This window comes from Sarcophilus harrisii, chromosome 2 (genome assembly GCF_902635505.1).
Source record: "Sarcophilus harrisii chromosome 2, mSarHar1.11, whole genome shotgun sequence".
NCBI lineage: Eukaryota > Metazoa > Chordata > Mammalia > Dasyuromorphia > Dasyuridae > Sarcophilus > Sarcophilus harrisii.
The window spans coordinates 45,296,443-45,318,659 of NC_045427.1; the positions used below are offsets into that span (position 1 = coordinate 45,296,443).

General features: G+C 43.9%; 2 protein-coding genes across 4 annotated transcripts in view; one reads left to right on the forward strand and one right to left on the reverse strand.

Annotated features, from left to right (window-relative positions):
- The window catches only part of FANCA (FA complementation group A), a 107,273-nt gene extending 101,872 nt beyond the window's left edge, over nucleotides 1-5,401 (forward strand). For both annotated transcript variants that reach the window (XM_023495132.2, XM_023495133.2), the window contains exons 37-43: nucleotides 1,042-1,186; nucleotides 1,959-2,021; nucleotides 2,981-3,086; nucleotides 3,348-3,432; nucleotides 3,808-3,964; nucleotides 4,314-4,406; nucleotides 4,804-5,401. In XM_023495132.2, coding sequence (XP_023350900.1) covers nucleotides 1,042-1,186; nucleotides 1,959-2,021; nucleotides 2,981-3,086; nucleotides 3,348-3,432; nucleotides 3,808-3,964; nucleotides 4,314-4,406; nucleotides 4,804-4,911 — 757 coding nt within the window. In that variant the 3' untranslated portion in view covers nucleotides 4,912-5,401. The remainder of the gene's footprint in view (nucleotides 1-1,041; nucleotides 1,187-1,958; nucleotides 2,022-2,980; nucleotides 3,087-3,347; nucleotides 3,433-3,807; nucleotides 3,965-4,313; nucleotides 4,407-4,803) is intronic.
- Nucleotides 5,050-21,835, reverse strand: ZNF276 (zinc finger protein 276). 2 transcript variants are annotated; one of them, XM_003758507.4, is made up of 11 exons: nucleotides 21,654-21,835; nucleotides 15,964-16,267; nucleotides 15,581-15,633; nucleotides 15,027-15,479; nucleotides 13,902-13,980; nucleotides 12,728-12,811; nucleotides 10,556-10,663; nucleotides 10,398-10,473; nucleotides 7,663-7,780; nucleotides 6,213-6,312; nucleotides 5,050-5,852 (listed from the first exon to the last, which is right to left on the reverse strand). In XM_003758507.4, exons 2-11 carry the CDS (start codon nucleotides 16,245-16,247, stop codon nucleotides 5,564-5,566), a joined length of 1,644 nt encoding a protein of 547 aa, XP_003758555.1. In that variant the 5' UTR covers nucleotides 16,248-16,267; nucleotides 21,654-21,835; the 3' UTR covers nucleotides 5,050-5,563. The 2 variants fall into 2 exon arrangements, with proteins under 2 accessions (XP_003758555.1, XP_031805970.1); XM_031950110.1 differs by lacking the exon at nucleotides 21,654-21,835 and adding an exon at nucleotides 19,906-20,258.
- Nucleotides 21,836-22,217: the final 382 nt, after the last annotated feature.

The window sequence follows — 22,217 nt, forward strand, 5'->3', positions numbered from 1 at the left end:
GTCCCACTAAAGTTCTGCTACTCCCACAAAGGATTATTCCAGAACATGCCCAACATTATAAGACATTGCACTCGTGTACAGTCTACTTGGGCCGACCTTGCAGCTGGAGTGGGTACCATTGTGTGACAGAAAAGTTGGCTCCCTCATGGTCAAACTACCAGGACAGGCTCCAGGCAAAATCATGAATCGGAGAGGTTCTGACACGACCCCAGTTCATTTTATAGCTGAGAAAATACTCGCTTATAAATGGGTGGTAGTGATAAAATGCTCTCATGCAATATTTCAATTCTCACATCAGCTCTTCGAGACAGGGACTGGGTATTTGTCCCCATTTTATGAGGGACACAGACATGATGTGGCTTGTCACAGATGGTGAAGCAAGGAGTCTTCAGTCCTGCACTATGGACCCTCTTGGGTGGTGTCCCGAGTCACTGAGTTTGGTGGCAAGAGCACCAGCTCCCAGGTTGATCCCGGGTACGTGGCCCCTGTGCCTTCACTGCTTCTCTCCCTAGACTCATCATGCTCTCAAGCTGCCCCTTCTTTTCTCACACACTTCATAACAGTACAGTGTAAGGATTACCATCTCGGTGGGCCTCTGAAGCTAATGTAGAATATTCCATTTGGATAAGACCACAGGCATTTGACTTGGGGGTCATCAGAGAAGCAAGCTTGTGTTGTCACCAGACCTTTGTGAGCCTCAGTTTCCTTCCCTGTAGAATGAGAGAATTGACTGGATGATCCCTAAATTCTATGACGTCTTAGGACTTATTAAAAGGGACCATACAAGGTCAGAGGTATGAAGCTGACATTGCAGCCTTGCTCTTGTCTTCCCACAGTAGGTATTATGTTAGTTCCTCTATTGTAGATTCCCAGAAGAAACCTTCATTCTTAGGGGACAAGAAGAGGGTTGTCACTGTTCACAAAGGTTCATGAGAGCCTTTCTTGGACTTTGAACATCTGGTTGTGCTGCCCAGTGTGCAGGGACATTGTAGAGTTTGCGATTCCCAAGGCTTCCATAGGTTTCTCTGCAATCTTTCCCAGCTTCCTGCCCTCCGAGGCGGCGCTTTCTTTCAAGCCCTGCACTCCTTGGATTGCTGCTGCTTCTGTGCATTTTGCAGTTCATCAACAAGGAGACCTGGAAACCACCAAAAAATCCCTGAAGAAGTTGGGATGTGAAGGAGAGGAGGTGAGAAAGGAAGTTCTTTTTATCTCAACTTTCTTTCCCTTCAGCTCATCCCTTCTAAACAGAATGCCTCCAATAGCCTGGGTTCCTAATTGCCTCATTATACATTACTTAAGGAGTGTCCAGGTCTCATGTCATTTTCTTCCCGAGTCACCCTGAGTTTATTAATAATTTAATTTGTTTAGCACAGTCACTTCCATTGTTTCATCTTCTGACTGGATTTTTCAATTAACTCAGTCAGTGAAAGAAAAATAAACCTTGGTTTGAGGACTCTGGAAACAAGAAAGGGAAGTGTTTGGTTCTCTTTAGTTGGACAGTAGATCCTAGTAGATCCCAGACCATGGCTACTCAGATGCCCATAGGATTCCTGCCTTCCCATCTGGAAACCTTTTCTTCTGCAGGCACCAGTAAGGATTTCTCTACATAATTTCTTCCACTCCCCTTTCATACAACTTCAGAGGGGACAAGTGGGCATAGCCCTCCATATAGAAACCGCAGCTGCAGCATTGTGGTTTACTTTTGAAAGTCAGTTTACTTTTGAAAAATGGTTCAAAAAACTCTTCAGAAACAGAGCAGATAACGAGACCTAACTTTTAAGAAATTTACCCTGAAGGAGAAGCCTCATCTTATTTGATTGAAAATAGGTTGTGTGTGCAGATTTCCCTTTGGGAAGGGGTCCTACAGTGAAGCTAAAACAGAACTTGGGTAGAAAAATTTCATACTGGGCAGGGATATGTGAACTTTTAATGTGACATGTAAATGTTTTGATTTACAGCTGTTGGTCTCTCTTTTCTTCTTTTCCCTCATGGGTCTTCTCTCCTCGTATTTGGCACCAAATGTAAGTTAACTCTTCTCAGTCTGAACTTGTTCTGAAAAAGTAGTATGTGAGTATGGGAGGAGGGCTCCAGTGGGCAGCCACGTGAGTCTGCATAGTATTCCTGCTGTAGGCAGGGCCACAAGTGACCATCTTCAAGGGATGGGAAAATCTTCAATTTCACTTGAGGAAGGTCTCGGAAATAGTCTGAAAGGGTGGCGTAGGCTTTATTCTTTGAGGTAACAGCAGGATTAGAGTGAAAGTAAGAAGACTGGGCCTTCCATTCTCTGACCTGGTAGGTCACAATATATTATCTAGGGTTTTATTTCTTTGGTCACCCAAAAAGGGTCGGGATGTCCACACAGAGTCTTCTCTAGGATCCCAGCCTTGAGTTAAGAGTCAAGCAGAAATGGGGGGGGGGGGGGGGGGGGGGGGGGAAGTGCAAAATACTTCCCAGTTTGGTTATTTCAATTGCCTTTGCCTTGCATGCCATGGAAAAGCTAAACATGCTTCATCCAAGTGAGAAATCCCAACATTAAGTGAAACACACAATGCCATTCTAGGAATTTTTACTCCTTTAAATACATCCAAGTGAGCCAGCACAGTAAAGAAATAACACCCCCGGGTTTTGGAGCTGGAGGGACCTAGATGCAGATCCTGTCACAGGGACTTAAGCAGTGTGACCTAGGCTGGGTCACCTAATATGGCAGCTCCTTAGTTTCCTCTTCTATAAAGTGAGGTATTTGAACTTGATGGCCTTTAAGGGACCCTTTCTACTTGAAATCTGCAGTAGCTCAGCTCCCCAGCACCCACAGAAGGCAGTATTTCATGGCACCTACAATTCATCTTGTTTTGAATATGAGGAAACTAAAGCAAGAAGTTGACTGATAAAATCCGAGAAGTAGTGATAGACTAGGGGGCCGCAACGTAGCTGCTCTGGTGTACAGTTAACAGTGTTACTTTTTTGTCAAAAAACAAAACAGGAAAGAATGAATTCCCAGAAATCTTTAGATATCTGTGCAGAGGTCCTTGGATGTTTGGAGAAAAGAAAATTATCCTGGTTGGTTCTCTTTCAGTTGACTAAAAAGGGTGAGTAAAAAAGAGAAAGCATTTGTGACAACACTGAGAGCCACCTAGTGATGGGATCCTGGTCTTCCAAATCCTCCTAGCCTATAATTCTGTCCTAACGACTTTGCTGATACTTCCTGTAACAATATTCCATCTAAGCCACTAACTCCCATCCTGCAATAACTTAGAGTTACTTATCAAATGGTCCCATTATTATGCTATTTTGGTAAGACTATTTCAGCCCCTAAGCACATATTAGGCTTTTTTCTCTTGGCATTACAGAAAATGCATCAAATGGAAGGTATCAGATTCTTCTGCATTTGGCCTCGGACCAGTACCTGAGGTTGTTGCCTTTCGCCTTCTACAGGTAACAATTCAGAATGGACCCTAGAGGTGGATTTATATGCTGAGAACTACTCCCCCCCGCCCCCCCCCCCCAAAGCTTGGAACTGTAGTGCTGACATGTTCTGTGGAAGGAGGAACAAGAATATTCAGAACAGCTCTTGCTTATGAGAAATAGTAAACTGCCAGTATCTCTATGATGCTTTATCAGATATGATTTGGTCACACATTTCGATCTAAGTAGAGAATTTTATACTTGTGCTAGAAATGCTTTTCTAAAGCATTTAGGGATTTGGTCTTAATAGATAAATGACTTCATCCCTGTACTTCACCTTCTACCATGTGATATATTATCTCTTCTCTTATCTCCCACCCTACCTTGTGTCTTTCCCCCCATTAGCCTTGTTGCCTACTTTGATGACGATCTCTTCAATAGAGAGCAAGCCTTTCCTTATGTTGCTGTTGACATGTACCTGAAGTTAGTCCAGCTTTTTGTAGCAGGAGAGACCAGTGTGATTTCAGCCAAAGCTCACTTAAGCCCAAAACATGGCATACAGGTAAGTGATGGCTGAATATCAGGGGTCTGTTTCCCTCTCAGTGGTATCTTTCTTATATCCATGCAGGCCACTGTTCAAAACCTGTGTTCCCCTGTCACACCTACTGGTTTGTAAAAACTAATTAGATGATCCCTCTTGTCTGAAGAGTGTTATTTAGCACTGACAAATTGGCTGAAAGGAAAGTTGACTCTCAGCTCATTTTCAAATAAGGTACTTAAGGTTACAAATTAACATCTATACACAAAATGAAGCTCGTTATGACTTAAATGTTTGTTTGTTTGTTTGTTTGTTTTTTAAATAAAACCTAAAGCAAGTTCATTCTCTTCCCTTCTGTCTGACACATCCCTAGGTGGATCCTTTTGGACTGATAACAAAAGCTCGTCTATTTCTGCTTCACTCATTACCACAGTGTCCCAGAAGAAGCTTTTCAAGCTTAATGGAGGTAATGTCAAGATTTTCATTTGGGGTTTTTATCCAAGTTTAAACCTAAAGACTAGGTTCAAGTCTTAGAAATTAGCTGCATTCTTTGTTGAACTTGATCCTATGAGGGGATTAGTTATCATACAAGAAAATAAAGGGCCTTGGGTATCTTTGCTCCAAACAGTGCTACTTTTGTCACTTGATAAGTATTCAAGATCAGCAGTTATTGGCAAATGCCGTTAGATTGGAGACCAAGCTATTGATAGCCTTGGGTTCAGTTGTTTGGATTTGATAGATAAAGCAAATGTTTCAAGTCTACTCTTATCAGGAAGCCTGTGCCCTTGGGGTTGGGTGAAAAGAGAATGTTATAGGATGGGCTGGCAGCAGCTACAGCCAAAAAAGTATGTGTTTTTTCACAGCTGTTGGCCACCTGTGAAAAGTTTGACCCCGAGGTGAAAGCTGCCCTCCTGAGTAGCCAGCAGTCCCCTGAAGATGCTGACTTATATAGTGAACCTCTTCTCTTCTGAATGCTGTCTGTGCTGGAAGGACTTTGTCCCAAGGAAGACTTTTGTTGGTACAACAATTTGGCTATTGTTCCTGAGGAATAGAAAAACCACTTTCTTATTGGACAGAGGCAGCAGAATACTACTGTGCATCAGCCCAGCTACTTCGTAAATAATTTATTACAGGCATAACCATGGAGGTCTTGTTACACTAAAAAGTGGATTACAAATACCTTCAATTGCTTTGAGGCGGGGGTAATCAATTATTTAAAATCTGAGGCTGGTTCCAGGTCATTCACTTTCCCAGGGGAAGTGAACCTTTTGCCCTGCAGAAGAAGAGCTACAATACAGACCTGAGGGGCTGTTTTATGACAGAGAATGTGGGACTGCCCTACTTCTACCGATCCACAGAAAAAAGGAGACGTGTCCATATTTGCCCATACTCTTTGAGTGATTCCATTCCATTTAAACACTGCTGCAATTGGACATAATTGGACAGGCCAAAAAAAAAAAAGAAAAGAAATTAAAGCATGGTTATCTTTGTGTTGGAGCAAGCTGAAACTATTGCCATTGAGTCCAGTTGAGTTGGAGAAACTATTAAAATTCATGTTAAAAATCTATTTGATCATTTGATTTGTACAAGTATGAATGACTATCCACACTGCTAGTGTGGCTTTCAGGTGGGTTCTTGTTGTGCAACCAGTTCAGGTTTGACAGCCTGACTTTCCATCGTCCCTGAGGGGTTCATTAGATCAGTTGGCTGCTCACTCTGCAGTGGTTTGGCTTTGTCCTGGTTCTGGGTCAGTGGATGCACCATGGACATATGGACATTCAGGTTGTGAGCCTTCTCAAACCGTCGCCCACACTGGTCGCAGGCAAACTCCAGCTCCGTCTCAGCTTTGTGTTTGGTCATGTGGTACTTCAGAGATGCTCGCTGCCTGCACTGGAACCCACAGATTTCACATCTGAGTGAGAAGGGAGGGAGAGAAAGAGAAGAGTGAGTAAAGGACAGATCTGATGTGAGTTCTGAACTGCTTTTTACACACTATTCAGATGCATCAGCTCTCAAAGAACATGAAAACAAATTTAACTTAGCTAGAAGCTTCTTTTAAAAACTAACATTAAATTAGCATTTGCAAGTATGATGAAGTGATAGAAGTAAATGCATGAGAGAAAAAAAGCATCTTCTAATCTAAAGTCATCTCACATTTGCCATGTGGTCTCATTGTAGGAAGGGGAAATAAAAGATAAGACCTATCCTTTTTCCCACTTAACTAAAAATAGCATCCCTCAAATCTTTCATTAGATGTCCAATCCATACTTACTGAAGGGGCTTTGCTCCTGAGTGACGCATCTGGTGAACTGAAAGGTGCTTCCGCTGTTTGAACGTCTGTCCACATTCATCACAGATATAATTCCGTACCTCTGCAATGCCCCCCAAAAGCAAGACTCAAATTCAATTCCCCTTTTACAGTTTGTAAACATAATGAAGGAGGGAAAGGCAAACTGATCTAGATTGTCTATTCTCACCCTAATTTCTACAACCAAGAAAGATGGCCAGAAGAAGGAGGAAAAAAAATATCTACTTCAAAAGCACCAAACAGTTTTAATGGTTAGAAGTTTATGTCTAGGATGTGTCCTGGGTAAATAAAAAAAACTTTTACTATTTAAGCAAGTGTGTTGGGTAGAAAAGGAGGGATATAGTTTGAATTATTAATTATACATTATAGAAGTGAACATTAAAAAAAAAAATCAAGCTAAGTTAAAGGAATATGTTACCAAATAAAGGTTGCCAGTTCCTTTTGGAGGATTTAATAAAAATATCTGTTAATCATGCTTGTTTTGAAGAGTTGTTTAAAAGTGATTTCATTCCCTCTCCTATCAAGTTTATCATATTTGTTTACCCAGCCTGTTTTTGATAAAGTAAAGGAAAACTCAGTAGGAGCCTTTGACATCTGTGTCTGTTACCTGAGAGCCTTCTTGGCTCCTCCAAGAGACTCATCTGCAGGTTGGTCATAGCTAGTGGAGCAACTCTCTAAGATGATAATAGGAATAGCAAAAAGCATTTACATCTCACTTCAAGGTTTTCATTTTATGATCATACCAGTCCACCTCTGGGGAGGAAGGTACTATTGTTCCTGTTTTATAGATGAGGAAACTGAATCAGATAGTTACTACCAAATTATGCAGAGTTTATGCTTTGTATAAGTGGAGGGAGTATTCACATTGAAAAGAAATTGCATATTTTAGAATATTAAAGATAAATTTTAGCTATGTCCAAATTAGTGGGACTATATGAATGAGGCTAGATTTTTTTTATAGTTTATATAATTAACAATTGCCATTTTCTGAAGTGATGAATCTTTGCTCCAACCCTCAGAAAAAACTTTCCTTGATATGTCTCATAATTGTTAGGATCAAGAATATTCTTAGTCATGTATGCATTAAATTATAGGGCCTGAGAAATTCTTTCCAACAGAGACTATCTCTGATAGCTTGGGAAACACTCCATGGTATATGCAAGTGAACAAAGGAAAAACTTTTCTTTAGCAAGAATAAACAGTGTAAGTTATAGTGCTCATCTTAATCATGAGCCTAAAAGTTTTGATACATAAAATACCAGGACCAGGCCAGAAAAAAATTAATGAACCTGTCTTCCAAGTACATGAACATACCACATACCCAGATTCTGATCAGAGGCCTGACTGGCCAATGTCTTGAGCCCCAAATGTACAAAACCAGGAAGGCACAGGACCTAGAGCAGAGCCAGCCTACCTGTGTGAATGAGCTTGACATGGCGCTGCAGATAGCGGTCAATCATGAACACCTTGTTACAGCCAGGGTGGGGACAAGGCCTCTCTCGTACTTCCTCATGATGCTCCTTTATATGTTTCTACAAGTAAGAAAAAGAAAGACACCCCTGAAATAGAATATCCTGATAAGCCTTGTGAATAGAAGAGACAAAGCCCATTCTATCAATCATTCCAGACAGTGAGAGAGTGATGCTGAACGAATTTTGGACCAGGGGCTTTATTAATTCTCTGACAATATGTCAAAGTGACTTTCTCTGAAAGTCACTAAGCCGTACATAGCCTTTGAGGGGAAAACAACATTAGACATAGAATCAGGAAGATATGGATTCCCATCTTGGCTTTGGCCCTTAACTAGCTGTGGGACTAAGCAAATCATCACTCTTCTGAGCTTCTGTTTCTTCTATAAAATAAAGGTAACTATTTCTTGAACAGAGGTATGAGGGTGTGTTGTGTGTCTGACATACACCTCTGTTCATTTGGCAATTAAACCCTTTTTGAAATTTTGACTTGGAGCCCCAGTATTTAAAACATGTCCCTCGAGTCATCTGTAACATTTCAAAAGAATCTTATGGAATGAATAATATCCCTCTTTTCCATGACCCAAATATGGGTGTAGAATTTTAGAACAGTAGAGAATTAACAGGGAAATGGTCAAGGAATTAGCTGAGAAACTCAATATCTCATAAATTAATTTCTAACCAGAAAAACCTGGAAGTTTTTGGTTGTGGCCATCCTATCATTTCTGACACCAATAGCTAACAAGGTAAATAACTGCTATTCCATCCCTATTTAGAACGCTGTGGAAACCCAATTTTGTGGGTGTCATAAGTGTCTTTAAAGCCTGAAAAATTTTTATTCAATGAAGAGGAGACCTTTCTACTAAGGAAGCAGAGCTTTTATTTCAGGTGTACAATAACGTATAAAATTTGAGCCTAAATGTTGAATTTGACTATTTTGAGCTGAGTTTGTACTCCCACTGGAGAAGATAAGCATTTTTCTTTTCGGAAATACTGGGCTTCTATATCTCTTACATCAGCTTGTAATCTACTCACATCTACTACTCAAGAAAAACCTATGGATTGTGGCAAAAGCCTCCTGATTCACGATTCTATTGCTTTCTCCTCTAATCTGCCCTTCAAACAGCTGCCAAACTGATATTCTTAAAACAGACTAATGATGTTACTCTCCTCAGAAAATCTTCACTCCCTAATACAACTAGGATCAAATGAAAAGTCCTTAACCTGTTACTTAAAACTCTCTACTATACGGCTCCCTCTCACCTATTTTTCCAGACTGGTTTCCTACAGTTCTCCCTCATATATTCTCCATTCTAGTCTGACCTGCTAGATCTTTCTTGTTTCTGTCTCTCTCTCTCTCCCTCTCTCCATCTCCTTCTATCCCATGCTCTAGAAGTATATAGGCTCTTTCAAGGCAGGAACTGTTTCATTCTTGTGTCTGTCTCCTTTTGTTCTTCTACCTTTCATACATTATGAACACTTAATAATGCTTTGTAAACCTTAAATTGCTATTTACATTTTTTTTTCTTGGTCCTAACAATTTCACTTGTGAGGCAATTCTTACCAATGCAACTAATAGTATTAGAAATATTGAGAAGTTAAGTATATTCACATATAACTATGGGTATATCAGAAACAGATTTGAAGCCAGGTTTTTCTGACCCCAGAACTAGCTCTCCATCCAGTACACTGTGATACTTCTTGATAACTTGACCCCACACTCCACCTCTTCTCAAATTTAGAACCTTAAATCTAAGAACCTTGGGAATAATTGTGTTTCTAGTCCAGGCCCTCTTTCAACCTCATCAGCACACCAACTACCACTTGGGAGCCACCTACCCTAAAGACCCTGAGTATGGCAGGTCTTCTCTCCAATCACTGGGCCTACTTCTGGCTCCACCCTCACATCTCCAAAAATCCCCAGAAGTAACTCTGGGGGAGATTCAGGAGTTACCTGAAGACTCAAAAAAGATCATTCTCCCCAAAACCTTTGGTGCTCTGTCAACGGGTCCAGAATCGGGAAATGATGGGATTCTGACATTATTACCTATGATTTGCCACTTCATCCTAAGAGATTATGGCACCTGCACCTGAAAGTGCCTGTGTGGGGTTATCTCGTACACTAGAAACATCCTCTTCTCCTTTTCTATTGGTGTTTCCAGCATTTAATATTGAGCTTTACACATAAGTGCTTAATAAAAGCTGCTTCAATCATTATTACTTAAACCAAGTAACTAAGTACCCTAAGATAGAAAAGCCCTTATATATACTAAATATTCAAAACTTTTTTGTGATAGCAAATAAATGGAAACAAGTGGGTGCTCATTAATTTGTAAATGACTGAGGTTAGAAATGAGATAATAAATAAATGAAATACCACCATGCCATAGAAGATTAATAAATACAAAGATTCAAGACTACTTTGTCATAATGAAATTTCTCTTAGCATCTACTTTATTTTTCATTTGGATTTAATATTTGTTCAGTAGCTCTATTCATAAGTATCTAGATATGCTGATGCTGACAGATAACACTTCCTTCATCCTTCACATTAATGCTGCTTTCATTGTGACAATAATATTACCAACTTGGCCAGCTTTTGTGACAACAGATACTACCACCTGTGAAATGCTTAGGATCAAACTTCAATATAAACCCAAAAGGCTAATTCTTGCCTTACCTTCATCCCATCTGCCCCTCTGTACACAGCTGTGCAGCCCTGGTAAGGACACTTATAAATGGTAGGCAGCTCTTCCCTGTAATTAAAAGCACTATATGAGTCAGAATTCTAACCTGAAATTGATAATAACAGGATCACTATATGCTCTCCCTACTGACCTTTCACATTTTATCTTCTTTTTCCAACCTGGTTTGGGTCCTGGTTTCTTTCTAATTTTGGGTTCATCTGACTTCTTGGCTTTGCTGTCGCTCATCTTGCCAGAGATCCTGAATCAAAATGAAAAGACACTGTTATTTTAATGTGTTATTTTTGTGACCAACACATTGCATGTATGACATGTGTTCTTAGCATGCAAAAGGCATTGAAATTTTTTTTGAGCCATCACAGTTAAATTATGTATTTTAGGCACAGCTTCCAATCTTCCTGGTATCCTAGCCTCCCAGAATCTCCAAATTTCATTTTGAGGCCCTAGAATTCTTCATTCACCAGAAGAAAGTTTGGTTCTCTCTAGGAATGTAAATATGTATTACACCCCTTTCTCCCCACCCATCTTGTATTAGGATAAAGGAGTAAAAGGGAAAAGAGTGATATAATAGAAACATTGTTTCTTTATATATTTAAGTGCCAAGACACTTTCTTTAATAATTTTTTGGGGAAATATTTCTAAAATATTCTCTACTGTTAAAAAATAGAATGCTGAACTTAAATTAACTGCTGTCTAATGACTTGGCATTATTATCATAAAAGGCAGTTACAATGTCCACACACACCCTTCCCTCCTCCACCTCATTATGCTTTGAAGGTTCTTGAATTTATTTTTCCATGATTTATCTTTTCTTGTCATTAGCTATTCCTCTTTGCTGCTATCCACTGGCCTACCTACAACAGCACCATTTTAAATTTTCTGTTACAAATTCGCTGTAATCTGGAAAAGCAGTTAATGAGATAATATGCTTGTCAGAATTGTATTTAGACTGAATAAACTCTGAAGGGCTCTTCTTTATAGGTAAAGTGCATAACTTTTAATACTTAAACTCTGAACTATATGCTTTTGTTCAAGAGGCTTTTTGGGGGGCTTGCTTTCTAGTTCTCATTTATATTCTGTATAATAGAGAATGCCACATAAGCAAAAGTATTGCTTTTTAAAGGAAGGGAAATCCCCAAAAGGGACATGTGAGGAAATACTTATAACACTTGTAGAAATGAAGTCTATTCCAGCCAAAAGGCATTTTAAAAACTCACAAATTACTCCCAATACTTATCATTTGAGGAATTTCTCAGCCTACTGTACTCTTTCCAATGCATCTCTGTGTGAATACCTGTGAATAGGGACATGTCAACCAAATTTTAAGTGCCCATGAGGAGTCTTTGGGTTATCTATTCCCCAGGTTCAATGAATCCTTTCTTAATAGTAGTCCTAAAGCAGTTTGTTGGAATATGAAAAGATAATTAAAGCAGTTCTAGATGAATAGGGCTCTACCCTTTAAATGCCTACTCTGCATTTCCAAGGACTTCCAATCATTCCTTAGTAATAACTGGTAGATAATCTAATCTCAGCATCCAGTTCAGATAATGATAGGGCATTAATTGACTCATTCCTCATAAGAGTTCTTAATTGCCCCAAGCCACAGACTCACTACATAGCAACTCCCTGCATATATCTTGAAGCCACCTTGCCACTTTGTACCATTTCTCTATTCCTTTATCCCCCTTTTCCAAGTCAATTCCTGGAAAGAGGGGAAGCTAAGTGGTGTAGTGGAGTTCAAATCAAGTGTCTCAGACACTTAACACTGCCTAGCTGTGTGACCCTGGGCAAGTCACTTAACCCCAATTGCCTCAGGGGAAAAAAAAATCCTGGAAAGATCAGGCTAACTGTCCTTTCACTATTCACTTTCCTAGTCCAAAACACTCCTTCTCAGTCCTATTACTACTTTTAAAATTTGTTATCTCCCCTTATTAGAATATAAACTCCTTGAAGGAAGGGACTGTATTTTTATATTTGTATTTCCAGTATCTGGCACATAATAAGCACATAATTTTTTTTTCATTCAATAATTTATCTGTGCTATAACAGAAAGTGTAGGGACTTTCTTCACAGACCCACACTGTTCAAATAGACCTTAGTGCTCATTCTCAGCAAATTGAATTTTAAGAGGCTTTAATCATACCAGGCAAAGGGCCCAAGCATTTTCTGGAAGACACATGCAAAAAATATTTTTCTGTCATTTTCTACCCCACATTCAAGCCAGGATACCAGTCCCTAGAATTATCCACTTAATACCATTCAGTATCCAGAAATTTACTTGTAGACAAGAATATAAGGCTCTTACTTTTTTTCTGGATAAGGCTCAAAGGATTCATCAGATGATTGAGTGTTTCTCCTCTTGTCATTTTCGTCATCACTCAAGAAGTCTCTGAAAAAGAAGCAAGGCCTTTTAACAAAGCACTGACTGAGCAGTGTAAGGTTTCAGCAGTATTACCAGTTCCTATCTGCAGGCCCTGGCCCTTACCCCTATTGCCTTCTCTCATTTCTTTACCAAAATATCTTTAAAATTGAGAATACCAAGACCTCCAAATATTCCCTATCAAAGTGAGAGAACAAACTATCACTAAGCTGAGGAGTACTTTTAAGGATAACAATATTCTTTAGGTATATGGATTAGTAGTTTGCTTTTTCTCCTTTTCACGGGCCTTTAGATAACCAAGATCTCATCTGCAAGAGTTTTATTATTTTTAACACCTTAAAGTAACAATGAAACTATTCACATGGTAAAACTAAATCTCAGACCTTCACTCTAAAATATTTGTTCCTACTAAATCTATTCACTAGCAAATTTTGTCTCGATTAGGTTTTTGATGAGGAAGGCGAACTGGAAGTCAATGTAAAGAAAATTGTCACAGCATCTCCCTCCCTGCCCTGAGTCCCATTCCACACAAGAGACCCTTGCATCATCGACTAAAAAAATTCCATTTTCTGTTTCCTTCTACCACTTAAGCACTAAAACTACTCAAATAACTATGATGTCCCACCCCAAGGACCAAAACTTCTTTCTAGTTCATGTTATATTAATATTTGGGAGTTAGTATCTGTAAGGGAGGACCTGAGAGATAACAACTGGTAAACAAGAATCTAAAGACAGAAATATTTTAACAACTCTTCAACATTCCCCAAGTCAAAAAAATTATTCAACTGAAAAAAGATTTTTTTTCTTTCAATACCACTAGAACTTTTGCCACTGATCCATATCCATAAAAAATATAGTATATTAGGATAAATATTAGATCTGGACCTGAGTTTGAGTCCTAGTTCTACTTCCTTTATGACTTGAAATAAGTCATGGGTAAGAGTGGGACCCAATGAATTCTATCAGTCTTTATTTCCAGAACTTAACCCAGCAATGCAGGGGTTCCTGAGCCATAACTCTGGACATTACAAGTCTATGATGACAAAGTTTGGTTTGGGAAGAAGAAATTTTAAGCTATTTAAACCCACTCTTCTCTCACCCCTCAGAAAGGTCACTGAACTCGTCTTTTACCCGATCATCCAAGGCTGAAGATGAAACCTGCTTCACACTCAATTGCCCTGAGAAATAAAGAAAAAGGCTTGTATTAGGTACCAACCCAGAATGGAATTGTAAGACCCAGCTCTGAAGTACTCTACAGCATGATTTGGTTAATATTTTTTAATTGCCACTTAAGAGGGAGGACCAGTATGTGAAATCACCAATTACTGCCATGTGCCTAAGAAGATCCACTTGAATACAACAGCTATTTCAAGCATAATTGAGGACTATTTAGGACTAGTTCCTATAGAGCTTGGCTTTTTCTATAATTCAAAGCCTGCTATCCATCTTTCCCCCCAAAGACTCTTTTGCTAGATAGACAGCCTCTTCCTTGTACATGACATCTTGTAGTTTATATCTATGTATCCCTACATGTCATATAGGTCAAAGCTTTTTATTAAATGTAGCCCAAAGATACTATTAGATCTGGTTCCCTCCATAACTGATCTATTTTAATTTCTTTAGCTAGAAGAAAAAAAGCCAGGTGTGACTTATCCCAATGGAGCAGCCCTGAGGCATGCTGGAGGAAGACCAGGCCATGCTACAGCATCCTCAGTGAGCACCTACATTCTATGGACAAATAACTATTTTTTCTCTTTCTTCACAATCAACTTGTTCTACAAAACAGGTCTGTATTTTCTGTCTACAGCATGAATGGAAGGCCGGAGTTGAAGTGAATCTTAAAAGGAAACCTGCTGAAACAGGGTCCTGTCAACTGATCAAGAAGAGAGAGAGCAGGCAGGAGGGAGGTAGCCTGCTTTCTCATCAGCAAAGAATAGTAGCTTCAGTTGAGGGGAAAATGTCCAACAGTCATTACCCATTCCTCTGTGGAGGAGGGAGAGTCCCAAACTGCTCCATCCAGAATGTCAGTTTGGCCACCTATGGAGTTGCCTATTGTAGGCATGAGGAGCTCGAGAACATTGCCAGTGACCAGTGGCTGAGAGAGGACATAAACACAGGCCTACAAGAATGACCAGAATTGGTAGAACTGTCTTTAGCCAGCAAAGTACCTGGGCAGCCTCGAGTCACCTGCCTGAAGGGGAGCCTTGGGCAGGAGACTTCTTACCTTGGACCCCACTCGGGGGCTCACTAGGCTCTGGTGGTGAATTTGGCTCAGGCCCCACAGGGTTGTCGTCCGAAGGGGACTGCACTTCATTTGTGCTGGGCAGCGACTGGCTCTCGGTGCCAGCTGGTACCATGGTCCCTTTGCTCCTAGGACTCTGCAGAACGGCTGCAGGAGGGTTGGTTCCACTAGGGATGGAGAGCCGAGGGGCTGCCTCTCTGTCCCATTCCCATTTGACAGCCAGTGTGCTATCAAGCAGCAGGGCACTGCAGTTTGAGTCTGTGTCCATGATGTAATCATGGCCCTGGTCACAGCCCCACACCGCTTGGATGATGCCGCAGTACTCAGAAGAGAGCATGTTTTGGAGGCTGGGCACTGCCCCGCAGCTCACTGCGTGCCCATGAGCCCACCCCACCAGTCGGTGCAGGCACTGGGGACTGGAGGTGATCAGGTCCACTGTACAAAGTTAAAGACAGAGGTGGTTAGCTTCCAACAGCGGGCATCACATCTCTATCACAGGACGCCAAAGATCCCAAGAAGCCGGGCGACATACTCACCCAGACAGGCTCCCTCCTCTGTCTCAGCCTGGGACCCATCATCAGGGCTGCCCCTGCAAATGGAAGCAGCACCAGTCAGATACCACACGGGGATGGAGGGGTGAGGAGAAAGTTGCCATAAGCCAGAGGGCCTGGGCCTCTTGTCTGAACACAAGAGACCATACCCATCTGCGGTGGCAGCTGAAACTAAAGAGCCCTGTCACCTCCTGAGCTGGGTACGGCTCAGGAACCCAGCACGAGATGTGGTTCAGTGGCTCCAACTGCTGACTCGACAGCTGTGAGCCCTGTTCTTGCTGCCATCAGCAAGTGACTGTGTGACTTAGGGCAGCCTCACAATATCACCACTCAGCCCAACTTAACATCTTGGTAAAACAACAACCTACTTTCCTCGGGGTTTCCGGTGGCCCGTGGGGGAGGTATTGACCCTCTGCAGGAAGGACTTGAGAATGCTGTGGCACTTGTAGAACTGGGAGTGGCAGTTCTTACAGACAAACTGGGGGAGGGCAGGATCCTGGTGAATGGGCACCCCCAGCAGACGTTTGAAGTCCATGAAGAAGACCTGCTCCATCCGGCGCGGCTTCTCGCAACTCTCACCTGGCACCTGACCAAAGATGTGGCGGAGACTCCGTGAGGAAAACTTCCCATGACAGAGGCGACAATAGCCCATGCTAAGAGGGCGGCCTGTCCCTGTGAAGAGTAATGAGAGAAAGTGAATATGATACCGACTGGGCCATTATCTTTTTTTTTTTTTTTTTTCCAAAATAGACAAGGCTAAGACATGAGCTCAGAGACTCATGTCTTCCTAGAGGATGGGCTTTGGAAGAAAGATTCTCAGCACCTTTATATCTCAAATGCTGCTGAATCTAAAGACTGGCCATGCTTGAAAAGGAGAAAATATGGCAATGTTTATACACACAACTCCATCAAACTCAGAGCACTCCTGCCAAGCATGAAGGCATTCTCCAGGATCTTCACATAAAAACAATCTTTAAACACTGACTAATGTGTCTAGGCAATAGTAAAAGCTCTGGCATTTGGCTCTGAGCTGTGATTTCCAGACTTGAAATGGAGACATTTGGTGACCGATGACAACATTAATATATTACATTCAATATTAACACTAAAAGGGCCCTTAGAGATGAATTCATAATACGATCATTTTATGAAAAAGAAAACTGAGGCACAGGCAGAAATGACTTGTCCAAATTCCCATGGGGAACAATCTGCAGACCTGGGACTCAGATCTATATCTGACCCATGTTGCCAAATGCAACATTTTTTCCCCCACCATGCTACATTGCCACTTCATAAACAGTCATACTCAGACTCAAACCCAGATCTAAATCTTAGTCTAATGCTGTTTTTGCTTTACGGTATATTTCTGGAGCACTTATTGAAGAATTCCTGGTATTTTCCCATCAATCATTTCATTTCTTCTCAGAGCATCCCAACAAAGACAGGTCCAAAGATGAGGGCCCAGGCATGTATCTGAGCTCTGCCACTGCCTATCTGGACAGTGTAAAGCAGATAGCCTCCATATGCCTCATGTTCCCCATCTGTCACATAGGGATGTCACAGGATTCTCATGAGGCTTAAATGAGAAGATGAATTGTGAAAGCTCTTTTTGAAAAGAAATGGCAAATATTAGGCCTATGATGATTATTATTCCTTCTTTTACAAATGGGGAAATTGAGACAGAACAGTCAGATAGATAATCAAAAGTCATCCTAGGACTGTCACAAAGGAGGAAACTACTAAACCTCCCATCTAATGCAAACTTTTCCATATCAATATCCATGGCCCACAGTAGCTAAGGTACATAGAACAAAACATTTCCGCTTAGTTGTTACTGAATGCCCAGTGATATCAGTCAGTTGATCAGCATTCATTATGTTCTTACTACATGCCAGCCGTTGTACTAAGTACTCTGGATAGAAAAACAAGAGAACATTCGTACTCTTCAAGTGTGGTTTTGGAGCCTAAAGCATTCTCTTCCCACTGGAGAGAGCCTGGCCTGCGATAGTGGTTTTCAACCCTGCTCAGAAAAATATCTATATCACAGTATACAGAAAAAATGATATGGCCCTTAGAACATGACACAGATTTCTGCAACAAGGCAATATTCTCAGTATCCCTAAAAGTCCCTCATTTTATAGAGGAGAAAAATGAGGCTATTGTTCCTACCAGTTAGCAGTGGAGCTGGGACCAGAGCCCTGGAACATCACTTCTAAGTCCTAGAACTGTGCTCCTCATAATATAATATGTATTTTTGGAACAGCTTCCATACAATTGGAGGGCATTTCACACCCATTTCACAAATTCCCTCCTTCCCTGAACACTGTTCCCAGTTGATGATTACTGCTACTGCTAGGAAGAGTAGCCCCTATAATGAGTCACAATTTGAAGAGGAAGAACTGGACTATCTAGGAGAGTAAGGGCAGAATAGGAAGAGGAACAAAATTCATACCCGGGGACCAAATTAAAGCCTTTAGTCTACCTCAGAAGGCACTTGGGAAGAATTCTCAAAAGTCTCAAATATTTTTCCTTTTCTTCCAACCCCAACAGAGGCAGGCTTAATTCTGCTGCTTTTAATGGATATCTCCCCTCAGACCAGGTCAGCAGAGGTGGATTATTATTATGTGGTGGCCTTCCTACCTCTAAAATCATACTTTCTCTTCTCCAGCTAGTTCTAGGCCACTGTGGAGTTTTCCCCCTGCAGACTTGGGGACCCACTCACCAGTCTGGTGGCTGGGGGGAAGGGGAGATACAGCCCCTGCTCCCAAGATCAATGAGACTTAGTCCTCTAACCAGCTCCACCAAAGTTCTGTTCAGCCAATACAAAGTGTCTGAGGCTTAAGAAGCAAGCAGAGAGGGAGGCTTCCCACATTTCTGAGTGGCTGGCTGTCAGGGGAAGGGACTCATCTGGCATTTTGGTAAGGGTCTCCCAAAAAACTGCTCTGTCAGCCCATCTCCTCTCAGGACTCTCAATCAGCCGGTGACTTTAGTGCCCATTCCACAACTAGGTAAGTCCTAGTGATTTTTACTTTTCATAACAGGCCAATCTTGGGCCTCCCATCAAAAATCGTCACTCATGAGAAAAGAAACAAACTAAGTAAATACTACATAAACTAAAAGGCACTTGGGTAGCCAACAAAGAAAGGAGGGTTGGGTGGGCCTTTAAGCGGCTAGAAAAACAAAGTTCTGAGGCTATCCCAGGGACTAACGGAACCTTCCCAAACCCCCCAAAAATGGGAAGAAAAAGGGACCAGGAAGTGGACGCTGTAGCACATGGGGAGAGCCAGCTGGGCTCTTCCCCTGGCAGGGCCGGTGCCCTCCGAGCAACTGAGGCTTTCTGCCCTTGTGAAACAAACCCAGCTGTGACCACAGCGGTAACCTTGCCCCAGCCCTAGTCACACGCGGCCAGACACAGGCAAGAAACGCACCTCGGAGGCTTCTCTCACCGCGGGATTGTACAAGACCAGTTCCCAATGTTATAATCATTCCCTAAAGGGAAAACCAACTGGTTCTTGGTCTCCTTATATAGGCACTAGGCAGATTGGTCAGTGTCCAGGCTTTTCCAGCGGGCCGGCGCTTCCCTTTCTTGGCAGAGACGCTGGTTTGTCACTTCCTTCTTCGGCTCGCTTCACAGAGGGGGAAACTGAGGCAAGCGGGCCGCGGGACTGCCCAGGATCGCTCGGTAAGTATCTGGGGCCGGAGTGGAGTTCAGGGAGCGGAGCTCCCGACTCCGAGCCCAGGGAGCCGAGCGCCCCAGTTCGAGGATGGTCACTTGTCGGATAAGGGGGGGGGGGGGCGCCCGTACTGAGGAAGAACCAGACTTGTGGCTGAGGGGCTTTGGGGAAACCGGGGAGAGTGGGGAAGGGAAGCGGCCCCAGGGCGGTCACTTCATTTACCCGGGCTCCGGGACCCCGAAGCCGAGGCCGCTCTCCAGGGTCCCCGGGGATGGAAGGACAGCGGCGAGACAGCCGGAGCCCCGCTCCCCAGGCCAGGAAATCCCCGGGGGTCTCCCTTATGGGGTCGGGGAGAAAATCCGGGAGACTACGAGGTGACCTTGGGCAAGCCGGGCCCCTCCGGGCCTCAGTTTACTCGTCAGACGACCGAGCCACGGTAATGACGATAAAGTACTGGGGGAGGGGAGCGGTCACTGCGGGGCTGTGCGCCCATTTCACAGGTGAGGAAGCGGGCCGCGAGGTTCGGGGAGCCCAGAAACCGGGAGGGCGGTCCCCGAACACCGAGCCCAGGGAGCCAGAGGCCGGCGAGGAGGCCCGAGGGCTCGGGGCGGGACTCGGATCCCGGCCGGCACCCACCTGCCTCCTCGGGGCCGTCTTCTGTCACGGTCACGGTAACTGTCTCGTCGTCGTCCTCCTCGTCCCCGCAGGCTCTGGGCGGCCCCGTGCCCCAGCTGCCCCTGGGCCGCGGCGGGGCCTCCGCAGCCCCGTCGCCGTCCTCCTCGGGCCCAGAGTCGCCGCCGCCCGCCCGCGGGGCCCGGGCCCGGCCGCCGGGGCCGCTCGTGACGGCAGCCGCGAGCCCGCGCTTGCCGACCGCCCCCGGAGACAGGAAGCGGCCCAGGCGGTCCCGCTTCATGGCGGCCGCTGGGCTGCGGCTAGAGGCCGGCCGCGCTCATGGCCCGCCGCCGCCACCCCCGCCGCCGCCGCCGCCGCCGCCGCGCCCCTCTCCGGGGCCGGGGGAGGAGCCAGGCCGGGCCGGCGTGAGAGCGAGGCGGCCGGAAAGGAGGCACGAGGGGCCCCGGCGGCGGCGGCGGCGGCGGAGGCGGCGGCAGCGCTCTCTGCCGGCCCGGGGGGGCCCCGGCCCCGAGCGGCGCCTCACGGGCCAGCGCTGACGGCTGCAGTCACCGCCTGGGCAGCGGCCCCGCCCGGGGGTCACCGCGAGCCTGCGGAACCTCAGCGCCCGCACTCGGCTCTGCTGGGGACCCGCGCCGGGCGTCGCTTCCCACAGCAGCTGGGGGGAGGGGGGTGGGGGGGGGGGAAGGCAGGGGATCCCGTCCCCGGAGCTCGGGGAAACTGCCCTGTCCGGAATTCAAGACCCTCCAGGACTGAGACACAGCAGCCTGCTTTATCTGCGCCCCTGACATCCCGCTGTGCGAGACGCACCTGTGTGTTCTATCTGCACCCCTGACATCCAGTCAGCAAAACTAAACTCCGACTTGTAGCCTGAGCCCATTTTTGAAGTGCAAACATTAACGCCGATAACCTGCCAGAGCTAGCTCCTCCTGCCCATCCCGGACCCGACGTTTGCCAGCTTCTTTTATTAATCTCCTTTATGCAATCCGTGACCCCACGGGGCTTTCTGGCCTTGCTCCCTTAACTGAGGCATTCAGATCAAGAATATATATCCTGAACTTCAGACGTTTTCAGTTACTAGAACTGACCGAGGTGCTGAAGACTAACTACCATAATAGCTAGCATCTATACAGTGCTTTAAAGTTTAAAAAGTGCTTCACCCATGTTGATTTATTTGATCCTCACAATCTGTTTCTCATCTTTGACTGAACTGGCCAGCATTTTGAGTCCTTAGACTAAAGCGATAAGAAAAAATTAAAATTTTGATTTGTCCAGATACACTGGTGGAACTTTCTCCCTAGTTTCTTCTTTCTTCTCAACCTCTCCAAACCCTTCCACTCTTTGTTTAGGTGAAGTACAAAGTACTGATCATTCTTTTCCCTCCTGGACTAACGAAATCCAAATGTATTATTCTTCATACTTTAAAAGTAAACCACCCAATGAGTCTAACCTAAAAGTCAAGTATTTGAGAGGAAAAGTCAGTTAGTCCGGAACAATGTGGTAGAAAAACAAGTAGGATTTCAGAGTGTTAGATTCTCGTCCCAGCTCTGCCACTGGGTAATTTGGGGCAACTCCCATCCGTTTTCTGAATCTGAGTTTCCTCATCTGTAAAAGGAGTGAGTTAGTAAAGAGGTTTTATGACCCCATCTTAAAGAGAAAATGGTGAGGAAAGAGTGAGGGGTCAGGGGAAGGAGACTATTTGAAACTATAAATTATATTTTTAAAAATCAAAAAAGGAAACTTTCAGATCTCACCAATATTATAACTAGACGTTGAGGCTCATCCTTTATTGTGCAATTAAATAGAATTTAATAATCTTCCCAGAGGATCACCGATCGAGTACTGGAAGGGTCTTCACTTAAACTGGCTCAAGAAGCAGCAGCTGGGGCCAGGAAAGGCTGGGGAAGAGGGTGATTTGCGCACGCGCAGTAAATCTCAAAAGTAGCAAGAGAAGGCTGTCCCTCTGGCGCTTGAGATCGGGCCTGCCCGGGCTCGGGACCCACGACTGACCGCTACAACTTGTAGGGGCCTAGAGCCTCAGCAAACTGAGCGGGTGACGCTCTGCGTGGGTGACGCTCTGCGTGGGTGAAAGGAGTTTTCCCCTCTGGAGTTCCCGAGACGTTTCCAGATCTGATATCTGTAATCGCGGCCCCCAGTCTCAGCCACCCGAGCGTGTCCTAAAGCTTCGGGCTTCCCTGGGCTCGGGTCTTCTGAGGGACACTTTGGTGACCTCTAGCAAGGAAGTGCGTTTCTCTGTATCTTTCCCGCTCTGCAAAATGAGGAATCGCTATGGCCCCTCCATCTATATTTATATAAAC